The 22907-nt window shown below is 38.6% G+C and overlaps 1 protein-coding gene across 6 annotated transcripts in view; it reads right to left on the bottom strand.

Annotated features, from left to right (window-relative positions):
• The window catches only part of LOC109409257 (syntaxin-1A), a 298425-nt gene that overhangs the window by 10725 nt on the left and 264793 nt on the right, over positions 1-22907 (bottom strand). For 4 of the 6 annotated variants that reach the window (XR_009998103.1, XR_009998102.1, XR_009998104.1 and 1 more), the window contains exon 9: positions 10810-11329. Coding sequence is in view for 2 of the 6 variants with exons in the window: in XM_062854413.1 (XP_062710397.1) it covers positions 18303-18380 (78 nt within the window). In the remaining 4 variants the exon portion in view is untranslated. Of the gene's footprint in view, positions 1-10809; positions 11330-17688; positions 18381-22907 lie in introns of those variants that run through there. The other 2 variants (XM_062854413.1, XM_062854411.1) reach the window with 1 other exon arrangement.

Raw genomic sequence — 22907 nt, forward strand, 5'->3', positions numbered from 1 at the left:
CTTCCGTGGTTTTTTCGATATTTTTAGACATTTTTGATAATTACTTCTGGAATTTCTGCCAAAGAGTTTTCCGATATTTCTCCTGAATTTCTTCGCTGGTTTTCATCCGGAGTTTCTCCCGGGATTTCTCTATGAGATTTTCAGAGTTATTTCATGATTTTTTTTAAATATTTCCTACCAGAGCTTTTTTCCAAGATTTCCCAGTTCCAAAACCAGAATGCATTGCCTTATATTTTTACTTGTTGACTACTTTGAGTGAAAAATGTGGTATTTTCCTAGTATTCCGAGTGAAATAAAATATGAGTGTAACAAAAAGTTCACTAGGGTTGTTCAAATAAATCCACTAAACTACTACGATATATTCAAAGTTAAATAACTACATATCATAACCTGAAATTTTGGCTTAATCGCTTTTTTTGTGGTATTTTCGTACATTTTTTTTTATAAAACAAAATAGTAGTGTAACGTAAACATCAACATTTTATCAAAAACAGGTGCAGTACATTGTAACGAAAAATTTAAGGCCATACAACTACATGTTATGGCTTTAAATTTTGTTTTATTGACTGTTTTGTATGAAAATTATGGTATTTTTGTAGCTTTTCGAGTAAAATAAATTAAGTGTGTCATGAAAACATCACTATTACTCATCAAGAACGGCCAGTACGCTTTCACGAATAATTTAAAGGTAAAAAACTACTTTACATTGTAAGCCATTATTTTTGTTAACCGCTTTACGTGAAAAATGTGGTACTTTCGTTGATTTTCGAGTGAATCAAAATTTGAGTGTAATGAAAACATTACTATTATTCTTAAAGTATGTCCCCCAAACTGCTACGAACACTTCAAGGCTAAAAAATTAGATGTTATCGTTTGAAATTTAGTTTTGTTGACTACTTTGTGTAAAAAGTATGGAATTTTCGTAGTTTTCCGGGTAAAACAAAATAAGAGTGTAAATAGAACATTTTCATTGTTCATCAAAAATGTCGAGTACAATCCTACGAACAATTTAAGACCAAAAAAACTATATGTCATCGCTTTGAATTTTGATTTATTGCTTATTTTATGTGAAAAATAGGGTATTTTAGCAGTTTTTTGAGTAAGATAAAATATCAGTGTACTGAAAAATCACTAATTTTGCATAAACATATTCATTTCAGCTGTACGCATGATTTAGAGTCGAAAAAACCATATGTCATCGCTTTAAATTTGGTTTTATTGATCAATGTGCGCAAAAAATGTGCTCTCAAAAAAACTAGGAAGTGCCTTTTGTTTAATAACTTTGGGTAGACGCATCTATTTTATATTTTTTTAAATGGACGATGATCTTGAAACCTGTCCGGTTCCATCGCAAAAAAAAGTTTTGAAATCGGTTGAAAAACGGCCGAGAAATGCCTTGTCAAAGTTGGACTTCCGACTTTTTTTGGACCCTTGGTAGTTCGCGGGAGTTTTTACCCCCTCAGTAGTTTAAGTGTTAATTTATTTAATAATTTCTCCGTGGATTTCACCGAGGATTACTTTAAAGATTTTTCCAGGGATAGGTTCAGGAATTCATCCAAGGTTTATTCAAAGTTCTAAAAGAATTCCTTCGAAGAGGCCTTAAGATGTTTTTCGCAAACTTTCTTCAGGAGTTTTCACAAAGATTTCGTTAGTAGTTCTCCCAATTAATTGTCTTGCGATTTCTCCAAAGATTCATTAAAAATTTATTCAAGTATTCACTTAGAATTTGCTAAATTGACTTCATTCATTCATTCATTCTTAAAACTGATTTCCTCAGGTACTAATTCAGGTAAGTAAGTAGGTAACTTTGCACAAGAAATTTTCCGGGAATTCTTTCATGAAAGGATTTCTTCATGTACATGTATGTATTTGTGTAATTTGTAAGATTTTCTCGAAAATTCTTACACAAATTCCTCTAAGAAATTCAATCTCATAGAACTTCAAAAGTAGTAGCAGACGTTATTCCGTAAGAATCATCAAATAAATTTCCAGATGACCACCAAAGGAGTTTTCTAAGAAATTAACGGAGAAGTTTTTCAAATTTCTAAAGAAACTATTGAGAGAATAACAAAATTAAACGTCAACTATATCAGCAAAGGGACTGCCGGTGAAACTTTGAATGAAATTGCTGAAATCCCTTAGGAGTTGCCTGATAAATTTCCAAAACAATTGCCCAAAGAAGTAATCTGTATTTATTTTCAAAAATAATAACCTAAATAAATTTTGAATAATATTACCGAGAAATTCCCAAACGAGTTACCGAACCAAATTCCGAAGGAATTGCCAAAATAGTTTTCAAAAAACATGCCCAGGAAAACCCCAAAAATAATCTTATTTAAGTTTTTGGACCAAATCCAATCAAAATTGCTGAATGAAATTCCACATAATTTGCAGAAAAAACTCCGCCAAAGGTAATTTGCAAGATTTTGTCAGGTAACTCACAGGAAATTCGCCGAATGGAATTTCCAAAGCAAATGCCAAATGAATTAATAAATCAATTCCCGTAGGAAATGGCAAAGAAGTTTCCAGAAGGTATTCCCAAAGTAATTACTAGAGGATTTTTCAAACAAATTGTCAAAAAAAGAAGACTAGCCAAAAGCTTGTAGACATTTTTTTTTAAAGAAATTTCCGTAGAAATAACAATTTGTACAAGTTCCAAAGCCATTGCAGAAGCATTGCCGAGAATTATTTAAAGATATTTCCAAAGGAATTGCCGAACAGTTTATCAAAAGAATTGTCGCAGAAATTTTCAACGAGGCTTCTAACGGAGATCCTAAAGGAAATTTTTTACCAAAGGAATAGTGAACTTAATTTTCGACACAATAGCTGAGTCAGTTTCCAAAAGAATTGCCAAAGAAATTTTCTAAAAATAATGCAGAATGAACTCAGAAAAAAATTGCATTAGGAATTCCCGAAGGAAATTTTCAAAGTATTTTCTGAAGGGATTTCCAAATATTTTTAAAGATATCCTTTAACGAATTGCTGCCCGGAGTTCCAAAGTAATTACTGAAAAAGGTCCAAAAGAAATTTCCGTTGAAATACTTCAAAAATTCTTATAAAAATGTAAAAAAATCCTTTAAGAATTCTCACAGAAATTCCTCAAAGAAATTTTACTGGGATTCTTTCAATGAATCCTTTAGGTATTCTTCCAAGATTTCCATAAGGAATTTTTCTATTGATTTCTTTAAATATTTTTTTAGCGATAACACCCGGATTAACTTCACGGAACTTCTAAAAATGTTTCTTACGATTTCGTCAAGCATTTGTTTCAAGTGAGGAGCTCCAAAAACTCTTTCTTGGATATCTTTTACGATTTATCTAGGAATTACTTCAACGACTTCTTTACAAACTCCGGCAAGATGTCCTCCAAGTCCAAGTTGCTACAGCGATTGCTTTGGGAACTCCTCCAGGCATTTTTGAAGGAATTTCTTCAATAATTTGAATTCTCAAAAATTCCATAAAAAATCTTAAAGGATTCCACATACGATTCCTTCGGGGCTACCCAACATAATCACTTTAGAAATTTTCCAGAGGAATTCTTTAGAATTTCCTTCAAGTACTTCTTTTAGAAATTTCTTCAAGAATTCCTTTTGCAATGCCTCAAACGATTTTTCTTGAAGTCCTTTCTAGGATTTCTTACGAATTTGTTCAAGCATTTCTTTAGTTATACCTGCAGGGACTTCTTAAGAAATTCCTCCAATAATTGAAGTAGGAAATCATGGAAAGATTCCTTAGGCGATTTTGTCAAGTCCTCTTTCATACCTCTTTCAAGAACCCTTAAAGAAAGTCCAGTGAAGATTTGATATTTTTCTCCAAGCATTTTGCAAGCTTTGTTACAAAGATTCGTTCAGAGATTTCTCAGAGTTTTCCTTCAGATAACCCTACAAGGATGAACACATTCATCCCCAAGGGATTTCTGCAGAAATTTTCTCTGGGGGTCCTTCAGAAATTCCCCCAAGGCCTCCTGCATAAACTCCAATGAAATATATAGGAGTGTTTTTGAAGATTACTTTTTGATAGGTTCCAAAGAATTTGAGAGGATTTTTTGGGTTTTCTGCCATTGATTTCTTTGAGAAATAATCTAGGAATTTCATCATTAGATCTTCCAAAAATCCCTTTTGCTTTCAAAATTTCTCCTGAAATCCTTTACGTAAATCCTCTAGGTACACCTAATACCTCTAGTACTACTTCATAGTACTGCAGTTATCATTCAAGAATGTCACCAAAGATACATCTGAAATCAACCCAATGATTCTTTCCGAATATATTTTCGAATTAATATCTATTCTTCAAAGATTCCTTTCGAAATTATTCCAAAAATTCCTGCAAGTATTTCTACGTGGATTCCTTCGAAAATTCTTCCAAAATTCCTTTAGAAAATCTCCCAAGCTATGGCTTCAAGCATGATCTCAGAAATTAATGAAAGGAATTTTCCATGAGGAACTCTTGCAAGATTTCTTCTTGGAGAAATCTCTAAAGGAATCCTTGGAGAAATTCCGTATGGATCATCTGAAGGATTCCTTGAAGGACTTCATGACATAATCTTTAAAAGACTTTATGAAGGAATCCGAAAAGGTATTCGAATACTTGACGAAATTCCAAAAAAAAAATCCTTGAAAGAATTCCTGAAGGATTTTTTGAAAAGTTCCTGCAGAAATGCTTGGAGCAGTGCCAACAGCCCATTTCTCAACAGAATTCAACCAAATTTTGAACACAAACTCGCACAACACTATAGTTTTGGATCAACAATTTCTTAGACTTCTGGACGGAGTAAGGCCGGTGGGTCACTGGGTCAAGTCGGGCAAAATCAAGGCCAAGTACGATTTGCACCCCCATAACTTTCTTCTTAACGAAGTATTTCAATGGGAGTTTGCACATTCCGTTGCCCAACGATAGTTGATGTTGCTACAGGTTCGAATTTGAGATTTTCCGATAGGTTTCTTTTGAGTTCTTGAGATATTCAACATTTCTGAACCATCCAAGTCTTCATTTGCGTTTGTTGTTTTCAAATGAAATTAAACACTAGATATTATTCCCTTATTGAACCCATAGGTCATCGGAGACATCTTTTGAACATGTTTTGCCCTTGTAGTACTATTAATATTTCCAGAATAACTCGAATGATTGTCCGAATCCGTCCTTACAAAATATGAACACTCGAAATAATCACCAAGGATTATTTTCAATTATTTTTATCGCTTTTATTTGCACCAATACTTGAACATCTGTATAATGTTTGTTATATCAACGAGCAGTAGAAATTTTGGACGATCTGATTGAAGTCATGCCTTGACTACAGAGAACCGTAGATGCACTACAATTAGACATATTTGCATGCGGAAAACAACGGTTAGCTTCAGAAACCAATACTACATCGAACAGGAGTAAGTAAAAGCCTCGACCAGATTCCGGAGTACCCGGGATGGCCTGGCTGAAGTCAGACCTTGAGTTCATTGAGCTGTAGATAAACTGTAATCCCTTGTTTTACCTATGTGGAACCTCTGTGCGCTACATAAACTCATACTCTATCTTGTGTAAAAAAAGATCTCGCACAACTATTCCTAAGAAAATTTGATGACCTAAGCGAAGTCATGCCTTGAATTCAGAGAACCATAGACGGACAACAATGAGAGTTTTATGCACGCGGAAAACAATTATTAGCTCCAGAAACCAATACTACATCGAACTGGAGTAAGTGAATTCCTCGACTAGATTCCTGAATACACGGGACATCTTGATTGAAGTCAGGCCTTGAGTTCTATGAGCTGTTGATGAACTGTAATCACATGCTTTGCCAGTGTACAATCTCTATTGACTACCTAAACTCACATTCCATCATGTGTCAGGGAAAAGGTCTCTCACAACTATTCCTAGGGAAATTTGATAAACTTAGCGAAGTCATGCCTTGACTACAGAGAACCGTAGATGGACTACAATTAAACTTATTTGCATGCGGAAAAAAACGATTGCCTCCAGAAACTAATACTACATCATGCCTGAGTACCTGGGATGGCCTGGCTGAAGTCAGGCCTTGAGTTAATTGTGTAATCACATGTTTTACCTATGTGGAACCTCTGTGCACTACATAAACTCATCTATCATGTGTCAATGAGAAGGTCTCTCACAACTATTCCTAGGTAAATGTCATGACCTAAGCGAAGTCATGCCTTGACTTCAGAGAATTATAGATGGACAACAATGAGAGTTTTTTGCACGCGGAAAACAATGGTTAGCTCCAGAAACCAACACTACATCGAACGGGAGTAAGTAAATTCCTCGACTAGATTCCTGAGTACCCGGGATGGCCTGGCAAAAGTCAGGCCTTGAGCTCTATGAGCTGTAGATGAAATGTAATCACATGTTTAACCTGTGTGAAATCTCTGTGCACTTCATAAACTCATATTCCACCATGTGTCCATGAGTAGGTCTCTCAAAACTATTTCTAGGGAAATTTGATAAACTCATTCGCTCATGCCTCAATTCACTCATGCCTTGACTTCTCCTACTCCTGTTCGGTGTAGTATTGGCTACTGGAGCTAACCATTGTTTCCGCGTGCAGAAAACTCTCATTGTTGTCCGTCAATGCTTCTCTGAAATCAAGGAATGTCTTCGCTTGGGTCATCAAATTTTACTAGGAATAGTTGTGCGAGACCTTTTTATTAACACATGATAGAATATGATTTTATGTAGTGCACAGAGGTTCCACACAGGCAAAACACGTGTTACAGTTTATTTACAGCTCAATTAATTCAAGGCCTGATTTCAGTCAGGCCATCCCAGGTACTCAGGAATCTAGTCGAGGAATCCACTTACTCCAGTTCGATGTAATATTGGCTTATGGAACCAACAGTTGTTTCCTGCGTGCAAAAAAAATCTTGTTCTCTGAAGTCAAGACATGCCTTCGCTTAGGTCATCAAATTTTCCTAGGAATAGTTTTGAGAGACCATCTTCCCTGACACATGGCGGAATGTGAGTTTATGTAGTCAATAGAGATTCTACACAGGCAAAACATGTGATTACAGTTCATCAACAGCTCATAGAACTCAAGGCCTGACTTCAATCAAGATGTCCCGTGTATTCAGAAATCTAGTCGAGGAATTTACTTATTCCTGTTCGATGTAGTATTGGTTTCTGGAGCTAACCATTGTTTTCCGCGTACATAAAACTCTCATTATTGTCCGTCTATGATTCTTTGAAATCATGACTTCGCTTAATGCTACCGGAATCTCCTAAAACGTTCTTGGAACATTCTCTCTGAATAGGTATCAAAACTCCATTGAATGTTTTGAAACTTTGAAAACACCATGAAACCACTTGGAATACTCCTTACTCCCCTTGTAATCTGTTGAAACGCTCTGTAGCTCTTTCGAAACCCCACTAGATAACTTGAAACCCCCTGAAACGCATTAAAACCCCCTGAAACTTCCTTGAACCATGAACGCTCCTGAAATCCCCGGAATAGTTCTCACTGCATCTCATTCCCTTCCTCAACTTCTTGAATCGCCTTGAAGTTCCCTGAAATTCCCTAAAACGCGTCCAAAACCCCTTGAAACCTCCGAAACCGCTCCTGTAACACCCTGAATGCCGCTTCAATAGCACTGGAATAGTGCAGAAGACCCGAAATCCTTGAGAATGAGACTTCTTGCATTCTGAAGAACGGAGCCGATAAAGACAGCTGTCTACAGTGAACAAAACGAGATATGCTTTCAATTGAAAAGCAGGGTGTCTAAAAACTGGAAATACTGGAATTTTCCAAGAAAATTAGCCAAACAAAACTCGAGCCCACACCATGAACATCACTTCTATTTATTGGGCACAAACGCGGGTGTGTTGTGGATTGGCATCTATGCCAAAAGAGAGATGGATCGTGAAAAAAGGAATATTCATGGTGTGGGCACGGGTTCAGCTTGGTTTTCTATTCCACTGAATCATTACCTATTATGTAGCTTAGTTGGTTAAAGCGCCGGTCTAGCGAATACGAAGTCATGGGTTCGAATCTAACTAGAACGTGATTTTTTTTTAATGGCTGTTCGGGCTCGTTTAGAAGTTGACCATCAATGTTAACTTCTTTTCCCGATCACCCTAGATAGCTGTGTAGTGTCGGTAGCGGTTGTCTCATTGGCTAAGAATAACACTACGGACCGCCTGATCCAGTGGTAAGAGTCCACTAAACAGGTGACCGCTAATTCATGGTGTTATGCGGCTTTATGCTTACCGTGGTTAGGGGGGGGGGGTCTGATAAAAACATAACCACAAACGGAGCCTGTGGAGAATTAGGGCGTCCTCCACAGTATTACGCCCTTACTGCGCTAACCGGAGCAATGGTGCAGTGGACCTTGTGATCCTCCGAGATAATCAGTTGCCCTTCTTAAGTCTCAAATTTGAGGCTAAATAAGGGCGGGATTATTCAAATGTTGTAAATTAGCTTACATTACTACCTATATGGGTTCCCTTAATGCGTTTTCGTCATTCGCGTTTTTCAATTGACATCGATTTGGTTTGTCGTTGATGTTTCCTTTTTGTGTTGTGATTGTGATGAGTGTAATCCTGTCTAGTTTGGGTAGTGGCTACGGCTAGGAAACCTTAGATCAATTTTCAGCGTAAAAAGCGTGTGTAGCCTAAGTGGCTCTACTTGAAAAAGTTGATTTTCGTAGTGTAATTTCTGTATAGATTACCTTATGAACCCAGTTTTGCATCGTTCATTATAATTAATTGTCGTGCCTAGAGCATGCTAGGGAATCGCGCTACTTGGGCGGTGATTCTATATTCGTCTGTTTTCCACTATAACTCAGTCAAATTTGATCCAATTGGCACAACTTTTGGAATGTGGTGAGATAGGTATAGTATCTACCCGTGTACAACATTTCAAGTCGATTGGTTCAAAATTGACTGAGTCATAGTGGCAAACAGACGAATATAGAATCACCGCCCAAGTGGCGCGATACCCTATATTTTATAACGTTACCAGAATGTTTCAACCTTTCCTTATGGATGCCTTCAAGCAAGCTCTTGTTTTCAGCATCTTTTCGCTGATATTTGGCAGTATTGCTACGACGATTTATATAATCTGAAGTAGCTCAAACATTAATTTGACATGCTTCAGTTTGATGGAATACTTAGGTAGTACAGGTCATAGATAACTTAACATAGAATTGCACCTAACCCAACTCTGCATGAGCAGAGTTTGTCAAGAGTTAACTGATTGGCATGTGTCGGATGAGGAGTCTCCATTTGACTTTCTTTTCACTTTTGAGTGTTCCTTCGCAAACTTTGTGTATTCAGGCGTCCCTGCTCAACAAACTAGGGTACAAACTAGGGTACTAGTTGATTGCGATCATATTTTATGGATAACTCACTTCCATTGCTACTCCAAGAGAGTTTCATTGTGGTTTTGTTACTACAACGCCCCCCTTTGTGGTATATCATAACTATTGCTTTGAAAGAAGCTTGTTCTGTTGGGGTCTGTGTGGACCGCAAGAGGTATTTCTGAACGGAGCCCTGATCTGTTCAAGTTCAAAATATCTTCGGATAAACCAGTCTTTTGTATAGCTACAAATCTCTAGCTTCTGCCTCGAGGATTGTAGCTATAGAATCGATTTAATGGGCACTAAAAAGCTCTGCTTACATCAAATCTCCAGGAGCAAATGGGGTTTTGTCCTATGTTTCTCCAAAAGGATTTTTTTTGTAAAACCTTACATGTATTTAGCAATTATTTGTTACAGTTTAGATAAAATACAAAATTCTCTAATCCTATAGAGTTTGAGTAGTTCAAACATGTTTTGAACTCTTGTAGTTTTCTATTGGGTATTTTCATGGCGTGAAATTACTCCATAGTTTTAGCTCGAAAGGATGCGCGCGTTGTATAAAGAAGGAATAAGTTCCAGATTTATCTGGTTACCTCGTTCTTTCTGAAATGCTTGAAACGCATTGTCGATTATCACATCTGTGATGTTCGTCTGGCTAACATGCCTTTTCATGTGAACTCACATGCTTCCCAATTTGGGATGTCCACAGTGACTCTTTTACACAAAGTTGTATACGTTTTCGAGAAAACACTCGCTCAAACGTAGTTTTTGCTTGGGTGATTTCTTGAATAGTGAGGATGCTTTCGATGACGTGCCTTTCAATGTTACATTGAAAGTCGCGTAACGTCACAAGCTACCTCCCATGAGATATAGGCTCTCTTTACGCTTATGCGTTTTACAGTGTCCTTTGCAGGGCACTGATTAAACCCATTGTGGTATGGGCTATGAGCTCTCGTTGCGCTTATGCGTTCTTTCCCTCTTCTAGGGCACCCCTTCCTATTTCATCACTTTTCCCTTTCCTAATCCCATTCCATCCCTTGTCCCATTCTCCCTCAGGTAAATGATGAAATAGGCTTATATGTATGGCGATGGCACAAATGTCCCAAATGGAGGATAATGTGCCTCCGGAGCCGGCCTTCTGATACCTGATACCACGAATCATTACCTATTATGCAGCTTAGTTGGTTAAAGCGCCGGTCTAGCGAATGCGAAGTCGTGGGTTCGAATCTCACTAGAACGTGATTTTTTCTCCCAAATTCATCTCTCAATTTGTCAATTAGCAACAATCTGTGCCTTCTAACTACAAGTTTTTCTACATATCGAAGAATCCGAGGATAAATGTCTACATGGATATAAATCATCACAGGGATAAAAATATCTTTGATAAATATAAAAGTGCTTTGCTACCAGGCCTGCTGTTTTACAGTTTTTACATAACTGAAAACTAAAAAAAAAATGTTCCATCCAAGGCATTGTGAATGGGTAACATAGTTGTGATACTTACGATTTGCTTGCTGAATAAGTCACGTTTTTCGCCGTCCAAAGAAACGCGAATCCCGAGTTGAAGGTGATCTACTGCTGCTCCTGCTTCTCCTACGACTGCCCTAACTGGTCGAAGACGATAACCGCTGTTGTTATTGTTGAAAAAATCGAAACACAGATGGTTCCTTCTCTGATGGTGGTGTCCGGGAGTTCCTAATTAATCTAAATGAATCGAAAGCTTGGGACCCACACGGACAACCCCGTCCAGTTAAATGCATAATATCCGTCTTAGTTTGTTTATATCACCGTTTGACTGGGCTTGCGGAATTTCCAATCGGTGTGTGGGCGTGTGTACCTCGAATAACCATTACTCTTACATTCGTTTTTCTGCTTCTTGTGTTTTTTTGTGTATTATTTGTTTTAACGTTAGGATCGATGATTTGTTGTTCTGTTTTGTTTGCTTAAAAACCGAAATATCCGGTAATTGTTGACGCAACCACTATCAGAAGAATGCTCACACATATCAGGATAATGATCTTCTTCTGCTCTCATGGTTTCCGGATCGAAGAATATTTAAAAATAGTCACAAGAGCGGGAAAAGAGCAAGTGAGTGGGAGAAAAAGAGAAAGAAGAAAAAAGTTCCAAATCGTAATTAGTGGTTATCTATCGAGCCAAAATTCACATGTGTACGCACAGCAGACATACCGGGCTAATGAGGGCTAAATGAAAACGAACGGAAAAATATATCACTACGGCAGCGTGGAGTTCATTAATGACATTAAGGTAGACTGACTGTCATAACTATACACAGGATATAGGGGTGATACTGGACCGGAAAATCGGAACCAAGGGGTGATCGCGCGCACAACGACGACGGAAAAGGCAAACGGAATAGAGTTTGAGTGTGTGTGGAAAAAAAAACTAAAGCTTGTTTTCGTCATTATTCACATCGTTTATTGATGATGAAGTTCTGTGTTCTTTTTATTTTCCTTTGTTTTGTTCGCTAGATTGAATATTTTTATTCTTTTTAACCTCATTACAGTGAACTTTTTATTTCGTGCGAAAACATAAAATTCACTCCATTGAGTCACAGCTCTTCTGCACTGCATTGATGTTGTTTGTACAACAGAAACCCTGTAGAAAATTTCGAATATTACTCGTTGATGCAGAGGCGACAAAAAATAATACGATTCAAACAATAAACAATATTAAAACAATACATCTTATGGCTACAACGGTATGATATATAATTAATCGGAACTCCACAAAAAAATCAGCGGTGTTCATCCATGTTTATAAAAGGGAAGCTTTACAAACCAAAACTGGCACAGTACTAAACATCGTATCGCATTTTCAAAATGTAACAAGATTACATATGCATCAATTAGTTTCATTTACCATACATAGAATGGTACATAACCATAAACTGTTTTGTTTCATGTCGTTTTAATCAATGGGCACAATAATCTGTGCTGTAATAAAACAAACATACTTTATGATGAATTCCAATTTGTACTTCTTATACCATACAAGTACCATTTACACTATTGTTGTTCTATAGTAATACTTCATACTGAATGGTCACCTCAACCATCAACATACGAAATATACGAAATTTTCGATTCTGATCGACTGTCAACATCAATGGCCATTTCCTTCTGTTCATGTAAGGAACATTCACTAAAATCGAAGACGGCTAATACAAGACAGACATCTACCCTCTTGCTCCATATACCTTGGGAGCTACAAGCACACTAGCGCCGCGAACGACTTCAGGGAACAACATCATGAGTCAGTGTGCGTGAGATGTTACAATTTCTGTGTACATATTAGCATGTACACGCACACATTAATGTTTTAATGTTCCTGTGAATCGTTGAGGGCGTTTCAACCATGTCGCCTGCGACAGGGTGGGAGCTGTCTGTCTTGTTATTAGCCGTCTTCGCTAAAATCAAGCTGAATTAAAATATTAAAATACACCGTCGTAATCACAACTAAAAACTAATAAAAACCAACAAATTTGCAGTTATTTTCAATTACACATGTAGCTTCTGGCCCGGCTACTTTTGGCGCGCAGTTTTGTTCGGAGTAGTTGACTTCTAGGCCCAGAAATTAAAAATAAAAAACCGAAAAGTTGCTGCATGACTATTTAAAATATATACTAGCAATCGTCATTCGCTCGTACAACACTTACTTTTCATATGTTATATGTTCATGTGGTATGCATATTTACTGGTATTTACTTACACGATCATTCACTTTTATGCACAATACCAAGTTTTTTTTTTTTTATTGCGAATATCAATGAGCGGGGAGCGGGGAAATCGTGACGGGACATGAGCTTTGTTGTACATTAATGAAAGGATGAGGGAGGACTAACAGAGTGAATGACGAAGAAATTTAGATCGGTTCTGTACACGTAGAGATAGATGATTTTTTTTTGTTGAAACTTATGATAAATTACAGAAAATTAATATTGGCCAATAGTTGGAAAGTTTGTCTAATGATTCGTCAACTAAACCGGGCAGCTATGTATGATATTTAAGGGGGGAGATTTACAGAGTTGGGTTTGTGTAAATGTGATGCAAAACATAAAATAAATATGATTTTCTTCATCGTGGCGCATTAAACCTATAAGATTCGGTGTTATAAATATACAGGATAAAGTAAAATGCTATTATCAAATGAACTTTGTAGGTAGTAAGGCTTGTTTGGGTTACTTTGAAAGTTCCTGCATGAAATCCTCTAAGCAATCCAGTAGAAATTTATTTTAGCAGTAATTTTTCGAGAGAAATTCCTCCATTAATTCCTTCGGAAATTCCTCTAAGAATTCATTCGCAAATTCCTTCGGAAATTACTCCAGGAATTCCTTCGGAAATTACTCCAGGAATTTCTTCGGAAATTCCACCAGGAATTCCTCGGAAATTCCTCCAGGAATTCCTCGGAAATTCCTCCAGGAATTGCTCGGAAATTCCTCCAGGACTTTCTTCGGAAATTTCTCCAGGACTTTCTTCGGAAATTCCTCCAGGACTTTCTTCGGAAACTCCCCCAGGACTTTCTTCGAAAATTCCTCCAGGAATTCCTTCTGAAATTCCTTCGGAAATTCCTTCGGAAATTCTTCCATGAATTCCTTCAGAAATTCCTCCAGGAATTCCTTCGGAAATTCCTCCAGGAATTCCTTCGGAAATTCCTCCAGGAATTCCTTCGGAAATTCCTCCAGGAATTCCTTCGGAAATTCCTCCAGGAATTCCTTCGGAAATTCCTCCAGGAATTCCTTCGGAAATTCCTCCAGGAATTCCTTCGGAAATTCCTCCAGGAATTCCTTCGGAAATTCCTCCAGGAATTCCTTCAGAAATTCCTCCAGGAATTCCTTCGGAAATTCCTCCAGGAATTCCTTCGGAAATTCCTCCAGGAATTCCTTCGGAAATTCCTCCAGGAATTCCTTCGGAAATTCCTCCAGGAATTCCTTCGGAAATTCCTCCAGGAATTCCTTCGGAAATTCCTCCAGGAATTCCTTCGGAAATTCCTCCAGGAATTCCTTCGGAAATTCCTCCAGGAATTCCTTCGGAAATTCCTCCAGGAATTCCTTCGGAAATTCCTCCAGGAATTCCTTCGGAAATTCCTCCAGGAATTCCTTCGGAAATTCCTCCAGGAATTCCTTCGGAAATTCCTCCAGGAATTCCTTCGGAAATTCCTCCAGGAATTCCTTCGGAAATTCCTCCAGGAATTCCTTCGGAAATTCCTCCAGGAATTCCTTCGGAAATTCCTCCAGGAATTCCTTCGGAAATTCCTCCAGGAATTCCTTCGGAAATTCCTCCAGGAATTCCTTCGGAAATTCCTCCAGGAATTCCTTCGGAAATTCCTCCAGGAATTCCTTCGGAAATTCCTCCAGGAATTCCTTCGGAAATTCCTCCAGGAATTCCTTCGGAAATTCCTCCAGGAATTCCTTCGGAAATTCCTCCAGGAATTCCTTCGGAAATTCCTCCAGGAATTCCTTCGGAAATTCCTCCAGGAATTCCTTCGGAAATTCCTCCAGGAATTCCTTCGGAAATTCCTCCAGGAATTCCTTCGGAAATTCCTCCAGGAATTCCTTCGGAAATTCCTCCAGGAATTCCTTCGGAAATTCCTCCAGGAATTCCTTCGGAAATTCCTCCAGGAATTCCTTCGGAAATTCCTCCAGGAATTCCTTCGGAAATTCCTCCAGGAATTCCTTCGGAAATTCCTCCAGGAATTGCTTCGGAAATTCCTCCAGGAATTCCTTCGGAAATTCCTCCAGGAATTCCTTCGGAAATTCCCCCAGGAATTTCTTCGGAAATTCCCCCAGGAATTCCTTCGGAAATTCCTCCAGGTATTCCTTCGGAAATTCCTCCAGGAATTCCTTCGGAAATTCGTCCTGGAATTCCTTCGGAAATTCGTCCTGGAATTCCTTCGGAAATTCCTCCAGGAATTCCTTCGGAAATTCCTCCAGGAATTACTTCGGAAGTTCCTCCAGGAATTCCTTCGGAAGTTCCTCCAGGAATTCCTTCGGAAATTCCTCCAGGAATTCCTTCGGAAATTCCTCCAGGAATTCCTTCGGAAATTCCTCCAGGAATTCCTTCGGAAATTCCTCCAGCAATTCCTTCGGAAGTTCCTTCAGGAGTTCCTTCGGAAGTTCCTCCAGGAGTTACTTCGGAAGTTCCTCCAGGAGTTACTTCGGAAGTTCCTCCAGGAATTACTTCGGAAATTCCTCCAGGAATTACTTCGGAAGTTCCTCCAGGAATTACTTCGGAAGTTCCTCCAGGAATTACTTCGGAAGTTCCTCCAGGAATTACTTCGGAAGTTCCTCCAGGAATTCCTTCGGAAGTTCCTCCAGGAATTCCTTCGGAAATTCCTCCAGGAATTCCTTCGGAAATTCCTCCAGGAGTTACTTCGGAAGTTCCTCCAGGAGTTACTTCGGAAGTTCCTCCAGGAGTTACTTCGGAAGTTCCTCCAGGAATTACTTCGGAAATTCCTCCAGGAATTACTTCGGAAGTTCCTCCAGGAATTACTTCGGAAGTTCCTCCAGGAATTCCTTCGGAAGTTCCTCCAGGAATTCCTTCGGAAGTTCCTCCAGGAATTCCTTCGGAAGTTCCTCCAGGAATTCCTTCGGAAGTTCCTCCAGGAATTCCTTCGGAAGTTCCTCCAGGAATTCCTTCGGAAGTTCCTCCAGGAATTCCTTCGGAAGTTCCTCCAGGAATTCCTTCGGAAGTTCCTCCAGGAATTCCTTCGGAAGTTCCTCCAGGAATTCCTTCGGAAGTTCCTCCAGGAATTCCTTCGGAAGTTCCTCCAGGAATTCCTTCGGAAGTTCCTCCAGGAATTCCTTCGGAAGTTCCTCCAGGAATTCCTTCGGAAATTCCTCCAGGAATTCCTTCGGAAAATCCTCCAGGAATTCCTTCGGAAATACCTCCAGTAATTCCGTCAGAAATTTCTCCAGGAATTCCTTCAGAAAATCCTACGAAAATTCCTCAAGGATTTCTTTTAGAAATTCTTTTGCAAATTCCTCCAGGAACTCCATCTGAAATGCCTCCAGGCATTATATTGAGAATTCCTCAAAGAATTTCTTCCGGAATCCTCCAAGAACTCCATCTTAAATTCTTTCAAGAATTCCTCAAAAATTTCTTCGGGAAATCTTCCAGGATTTCCTTCGCAAATTCCTCCAGGGTTTCCATCGGAAGTTTCTCTAGGGATTTCTCCAAGAACTCCTCCAGGGATTCCTACAGGGATTAATTCGAGAATTTCTCCGGCGATTTCTTCGGAAGTGCCCCATGAATGCTCTCAGGGATTCCTTCAGAAATTCCTCCAAGAATTAATTTGAGAATTCCTTCAAAAATTCAATCGAATTTTTTTCAAGACTTCCTTCAGGAATTCCTTTAGGAATTCATTTGGGAATTCCGGCAGGAATTATTTCGGAAATTTATCAATGGATTACTCTGATAATTTCTCTAGGGAATACTTCAAGAATTCTACCAGGGATATGGGTAACTCCAGGTAACCCAGACAAGCCTTTCCAACCCATTTGCGTTCTTATAAACTAAAGTTTATGTACTTTCACTTCCTCAGACGTAAGTTTAAACGTGAGATTTCCGGAACTCCAGCTAAACTAAAATAAAATCATTACGCACTACTTTCTAATTGGGTCACAACAATGGTTTCCTCACATTTTTCCCCAGTGTTCCCCCCGGCTTGAATAAATAGTAGTTAACAAATATATGTACCTGATTATTTTACACGGGATATTGACTTGCTCAAGTACGAGTAATGGTGGCAGTACTAGCAGTGTAGCACAGTACAGTAGGCGGTAGGGTGTACATGAAGTAGTAGTAGTAGTAGAAGTAGTAGCAGTAGTTTTGTTGGTGGTGGTGATGGTGGTTGAAGGGGGAGACATTCTCTACTACACTGACACTTCTAACACGACGGACGGTGGACGGGGAGTTGGTGGTCTTTGTCTGCCGACTTGGTTGGTGATATTGGTGGTGGATGTTGTTGTGCCCGGAGAGCAACTCTCTATTGTGAACTTGCAACAGTAGATACACGAACGGTACACAGGACAGGTTGACAGAAAGAGAGAGTGATATTACGGGAGATTACGAATACTGCTTGCAGGGATGGAGTGCACGTGTTTTGAGTTGGTATCTCCTCTGGCGCGTGCGATGCTCTCATTTGTTTCTGTTTTCGGTTTGTTCGTGGTAGTGTAGCTGCGATTCGTGCACGGGTTTGGTGGTGGTTGTACAACATACGCATGAGAGGGTTCGGGATTGAACGGTGCATTGTCTCCGTCGGTTGCGTACTTCTCCATCACAGACTTCAAAAGTGTTGTAGAGTGTCGTTTGTCGTTTGCGCTGCATGGTTTGGAGCCGATAGCTCGATCGAATGTTGTGTAGTGTTGTTTTTTTTACAAATGCATAGTGATGGCAGTTGGTGAGGGTGGAATTTTACAGTGGTTCAGTGGTGTAGGGACGTCCCATTCTCGGCGCACATTGCTTAGCTTGTGGAATCAACGCGAGAAAAACAATCGACTTAACCGAGGGATCACAAATGAGAATAATGTTTCGCTTCGACGTATCTTCCCTATGACCAACTTTCACCGAGACACAAGTGAGAGATTGAGAGACACTGTGCTTAATGGCTAATTACGGAGCGATAACTATTTTCGTGTCTGTGTAATACTATTCTGCTGATGATGATATATCTCGTTGTGCTTCCGGTTGGGAGCACTGCAGCTTTGATGTGGTTTTAATAGATTTGTTTTGTTTGATAGTTGTTGATTTTACTAATGATCTCCTGTCGGTGATGGTGTTGTTTTGCACGCTACAGTCTTATACTGTAGTCTACTGGAATTCACAGTTTTCAGATTGATTCTTCGTCTCTAATAATTTCTTCCCTCCCGGATTTGATCAGGTCGTAATAGTAGTTGTAGTAGTAGTAGTGGTTGTTGTTGTTTTTGTTGATGTTGCTCTTGTTGGTTGTTATTGCCGCCGCTGATGCTGATGGCACCGTTTACATAAAGTAGCTACTGACGTACGAGGCCGCAATGAGACCGAGTACGGTGAGACATATCAGGATCATGATCTTCTTCTGCAGGGTGTGCAACGAGAAAAGGGAGAGAAACGCACGTTGAGCAGTGAGACAGAGAATAATGTAACGGAAGAAAGAAAAATGAAACAAAGAAACGATAATAAATAAAAACAATCAAAATTTGCATTGGAATTGGGAACAATTGCGGTGTTAGGTGAAGAAGAAAATGACAATCCTTCATAGTGAAGGACGAATTAACCAGCATAACGAGAAAACTTGTAAAATTGAAAAACAAAAGTGTTAGAAGATTAATTGAGCTCATATTAGTAGAAGGTTTACGAATTAGTGTTCAAAATACAATCAACTGAAACAAAACGAAAGTAAAACAGCGAACATAAAAACATAACTAAACAACGGAACTAAATCATGCAAGTAAAACCCGTACGAAAACAGATTTCTATGTGTGGTAAAAGAAAAGAGCTGAGAAGATATCCAAGAAGAAAATCGAAACCGTGGGGCTGCTGCCCCGTGTGACACCTATATCTCTATCTAGTTTAACGTGGAATGAAATGCATAATATTGTTAAGAGAGAGAGAATGTTTATCGAGCTCCAAACAATGTCGACATTGAGGTGTACTTCCAAAACACAAACTGGGCAGATGGCATATTATTGAATATATGGAGTTGAAAAAACGAAGATAAACCAACAAGAAGAGCCTATGGCAAATTCAAGTGTATGTATCTATTAGGTCCTGTTGTTGTTTTTTGTTAATTGCTGGTATTTTGATTGGAGTGGCTGGTAGTGCTGGTGGTGGTCGTGGCTGTGGAAGTGCTCAGCGAGACTAATATTTATTGCTGTTTTCAGTTTGATTTGTAGATTTCTTTTTGGTGAATGTGTGAGTGAAAGTATGAGTGCCAATAAGCGATATTCGATGGATGAGACTAAATTGACAGTGATCAATCTTTAAAACTAAACTGTTTCATGCAAACCCATTGTTCTATAATGTTAGGTTACTACTACTATAAGTTATCTAGATGTATTATTATGTACTCATGCAGATTGCAGATTTAACCATATTGTCCATGCTTAGCTCTAATTATCCCAAACGCAATCTCCTCTCATCATACGTTCATTCCAGCTTCTTTCCATACACACTTTCTTTCAATCCTATGCTCGGGAAGTGTGCTATCATTCTACGCATTATTATCCCATGTACATAGGGATTTCCATACAACATGGGACAAATACAATTGTTTTATTAACCAAAGTAACACTTTTTAGTCAAACAGACTAGAAGAGGTTCTTAGAACCACCATAAAACGAAAATAAAAGGTATTAGGTTTTATGACGGTTTTCAAAACCTCTACAAGACTAATTGGCTATCAAAATGTTACTTGAAAAGAGCGATAGTGTGTTGATGACAAATTCAGGTCACTCAGCAACTGTCATCTCCTCATGCAAAAGTTACGCGATTGTTCCGCATTGGGAAAAATAAGTCAGAACTAGTCCGTTATCATTCTAGCTTCAGAAAGCTTGCGGTCATAAAGGACTGCTGGCATCTTGGAATCCCTGCACCAGAACCACAGATGCTAATGTCTCAAGATGGCAATCAGCTCACGGCCAGCAGATTCAACTCATATCAGAGAATTCCTCCTCACACTCCCCAGAAGTGTGGGAACAGATAGAGCGGACAAATCGTAGACAACCGGGAGCCACAACCGTTTTGCTCTTTTAGGGTGAGTCAATCCAAACAAACCGAAAATGTATTGCAAATTCAAACGCCATTATGTACACAGAGAAAAAACCATTTAGTTTGAATCAACTAACACGTTTGTTGAATTACAAACTGAACAAATAGTTGTTTTGAAATGTAGTTTTGTTGTTTTTGATCCACATTTACAATTTGAAATAAACCGGTAAATCGGTTGTTTCTACTACCATTTAGAAATATAAAAGTGCCAAATTAATTATTTCAAACCGAAAACTTTGTTGTTTTTATAAAATTTCTCCATGATAATTGCTTCTCCAGAAGTAAATTCGGAAAATTCTCTAGGAGATCTTACGAAATTCGAGAATTTCTTCAAACAGTCCTTCAAAAGTTTCTACGGGTATCTCTTTAAGAATACTTCGGCAATTCCTCAGGAAGTTTCTGTAAGAATTTCTTGAAGTTGGATCGGAAATTTTCTGGAGCATGAATTCCTGGAACATGAATTCCTCCGGCAGTTCTGGCGTTCTTTTGAACATTCCTTTGGGATTACTGTCAGGAATTCTTTTTGAAATTCTTCCAGAAGATATAGCGGAATTTTTTTTAGGAGCTCTTATGAGAATTAAACTAAAATTTCTTAGACAGTTTCTGCAGTTCAAAATTTCAGAAGTAGCCCCAGCATTTCCTGCAATAGTTTCCCTGGAACTTCGTATAAAACCCCTCCAGAAATTTCTTCTCGAATCCTTCCATGAGTTAATCTAGAAATTCTTCCACGACTGACTACAAAAATTCCTCGAGGAACTCTGGAATTCCTACACAGGGAAAAATTTCTACTCAGTGACTGAGTTGGTCTTACTCAGAAATCGAAAAATCCTTTGTTTTCTTACTCAGTTTCCGTTAAAAGTGGGACAACCCATTGCCAATGGGTTGTCTCACTTTTAGCCGAAACTGAGTAAGAAAACAAAGGATTTTTCGATTTCTGAGTAAGGCCAACTCAGTCATTGAGTAGAAATTTTTCTCGGTGTACTAAACTTGCCCCTGCATGTAGGAACCCCTACAACACATATTCCTCCTAAAATTCTTATGGGAAATCCTCCAGAATTTCCAGGTTGGTGTTTGGAGAGGTTTACGAAGTAACTCTTTGAGAATTTTCCAAATAATTTCCTTCAGCACTTTTTTTGTTCGAAGAATTTCTTTCGGCATTTTTTTCTAAAAAGTCCTAATGTTTTTCGAAATTAAGAGGAGGAACTGCCGAATCAAGAACTTTAGGAACTGATATTTTTGAGCCTATTGAGGAATTCACGAACTGTTGTAGAAACTGCCGGAAGAACTTCTGGAGGGTTTGCCGAATAATTTCCGGTAGAAATCTCCAGGATTTTGAAGAATTTCCTGAGAAACTCCCAGCATAAACTCCAAATGAAATACCAAAGAAATAATAGTAGAAATGAGGAACTCCAATTGAATTCATGGAGGGATTATTTGATAAAATTGTTGGAGGAATTCTCGATAGAATTGCTACAGGAATTGCCGAAGAAACATGTGGAGATATCGCCGTAGACACTCCTGGACCACACAATATTGGTCCAGGAGTGTCTACGGTTGTTGTTGTTGTGTGGTAACGGAGTAATTCGTAGATTGCATACTGAAAGTTGTCATGTTGAAACTTTAATACTCTTATTATAATTGCTTATGGAATGCTATTTGGGAAGGAACAGCTATCCAATCAGAGATTGAAGTAAAAAAGACATGAGAACTTCCATTGCCGGCCACGCCCATCTTCTCCGTTACAAGGATAGGAAAGGATGTGATGATATGACACCTACTTTACAAGAGGTCAGCGACTCACCGACACTCCCATAGGTGTCAAGGAGTTGGATATTTGGAATGGGGTGATTTAGGAATCACTATAAGCGAGTGATGCGACAAGATTCAGATGGTGTAAGTGTATTTGAGTAAATCATGTAGATATGTTAGAGTGAGTGAAAGTGTTTTAGTATATAGTATACATAACACCAACGTTGGGAGTGACATAGCTAAGAAATTTTGTCACTCCATGGGCCTGATTCCGGGATGGGGCACAGGCATTTGGACCATGTGTCTTGGCTAATAAGCCTAGGCTTAAGCGCCATTGGTCGCTCTCTGAAACGATAAGAAACACGTTATGTGGATGGGAAGGGATAGTGGGGAAGGGATAACTATTTATCGAGATGCCAGCGACTCACCGACGCCCTCGAAAATAGAAAAGAATTAGGAATTTGGTAAAGGAATGGTCAGGAATTGAGTATGATTTTAACAGTACATGTAATTAAGGCACAAAAACATGAATATAATCTACTAATTTAACCATAATTTCAAATGTATGTATATTAGCATTATGGAAAAACAAAAATGTATATGCGAATATACTAGTCTGCAAAGGTTGCCGAATCCATAAATAAACAATGGTAGCAAGTATGTTAATAGGAATTGCCATAGAACATGGGATAACAATAGCTGCACAAGACAGCATAGTTTACAAAAATCAGATGGATCTCACCAAAATTGTATCTGGAAATTGCATGCAACCTTCAACCTCACGTTATGACAGTTAAAAGATCTATCAAAGCAAGCACATGATAACAGTCAGCATCGAAATCATCCATGGTGACGTAGGTTTTTCATTTCTTCAGCTTGACAATGTTTTCGGGTTCGTCACCATCCAATCAAGCTAGGTCAACATTTTTCTACTACTTTAACCGTAACACTAATTAAATTCAAGGTATTTCGTAAGTTTCAGTTTTTAAATTTATAAAAAAAACGTTTCATTCACAACTATTGTTTTACGTTGATTTCGAAAAATTTGAACAATTTGCAATAACTTTTGTTCAAGCACTTTTTCGGG

This window comes from Aedes albopictus, chromosome 2 (genome assembly GCF_035046485.1).
Source record: "Aedes albopictus strain Foshan chromosome 2, AalbF5, whole genome shotgun sequence".
Taxonomy (NCBI): domain Eukaryota; kingdom Metazoa; phylum Arthropoda; class Insecta; order Diptera; family Culicidae; genus Aedes; species Aedes albopictus.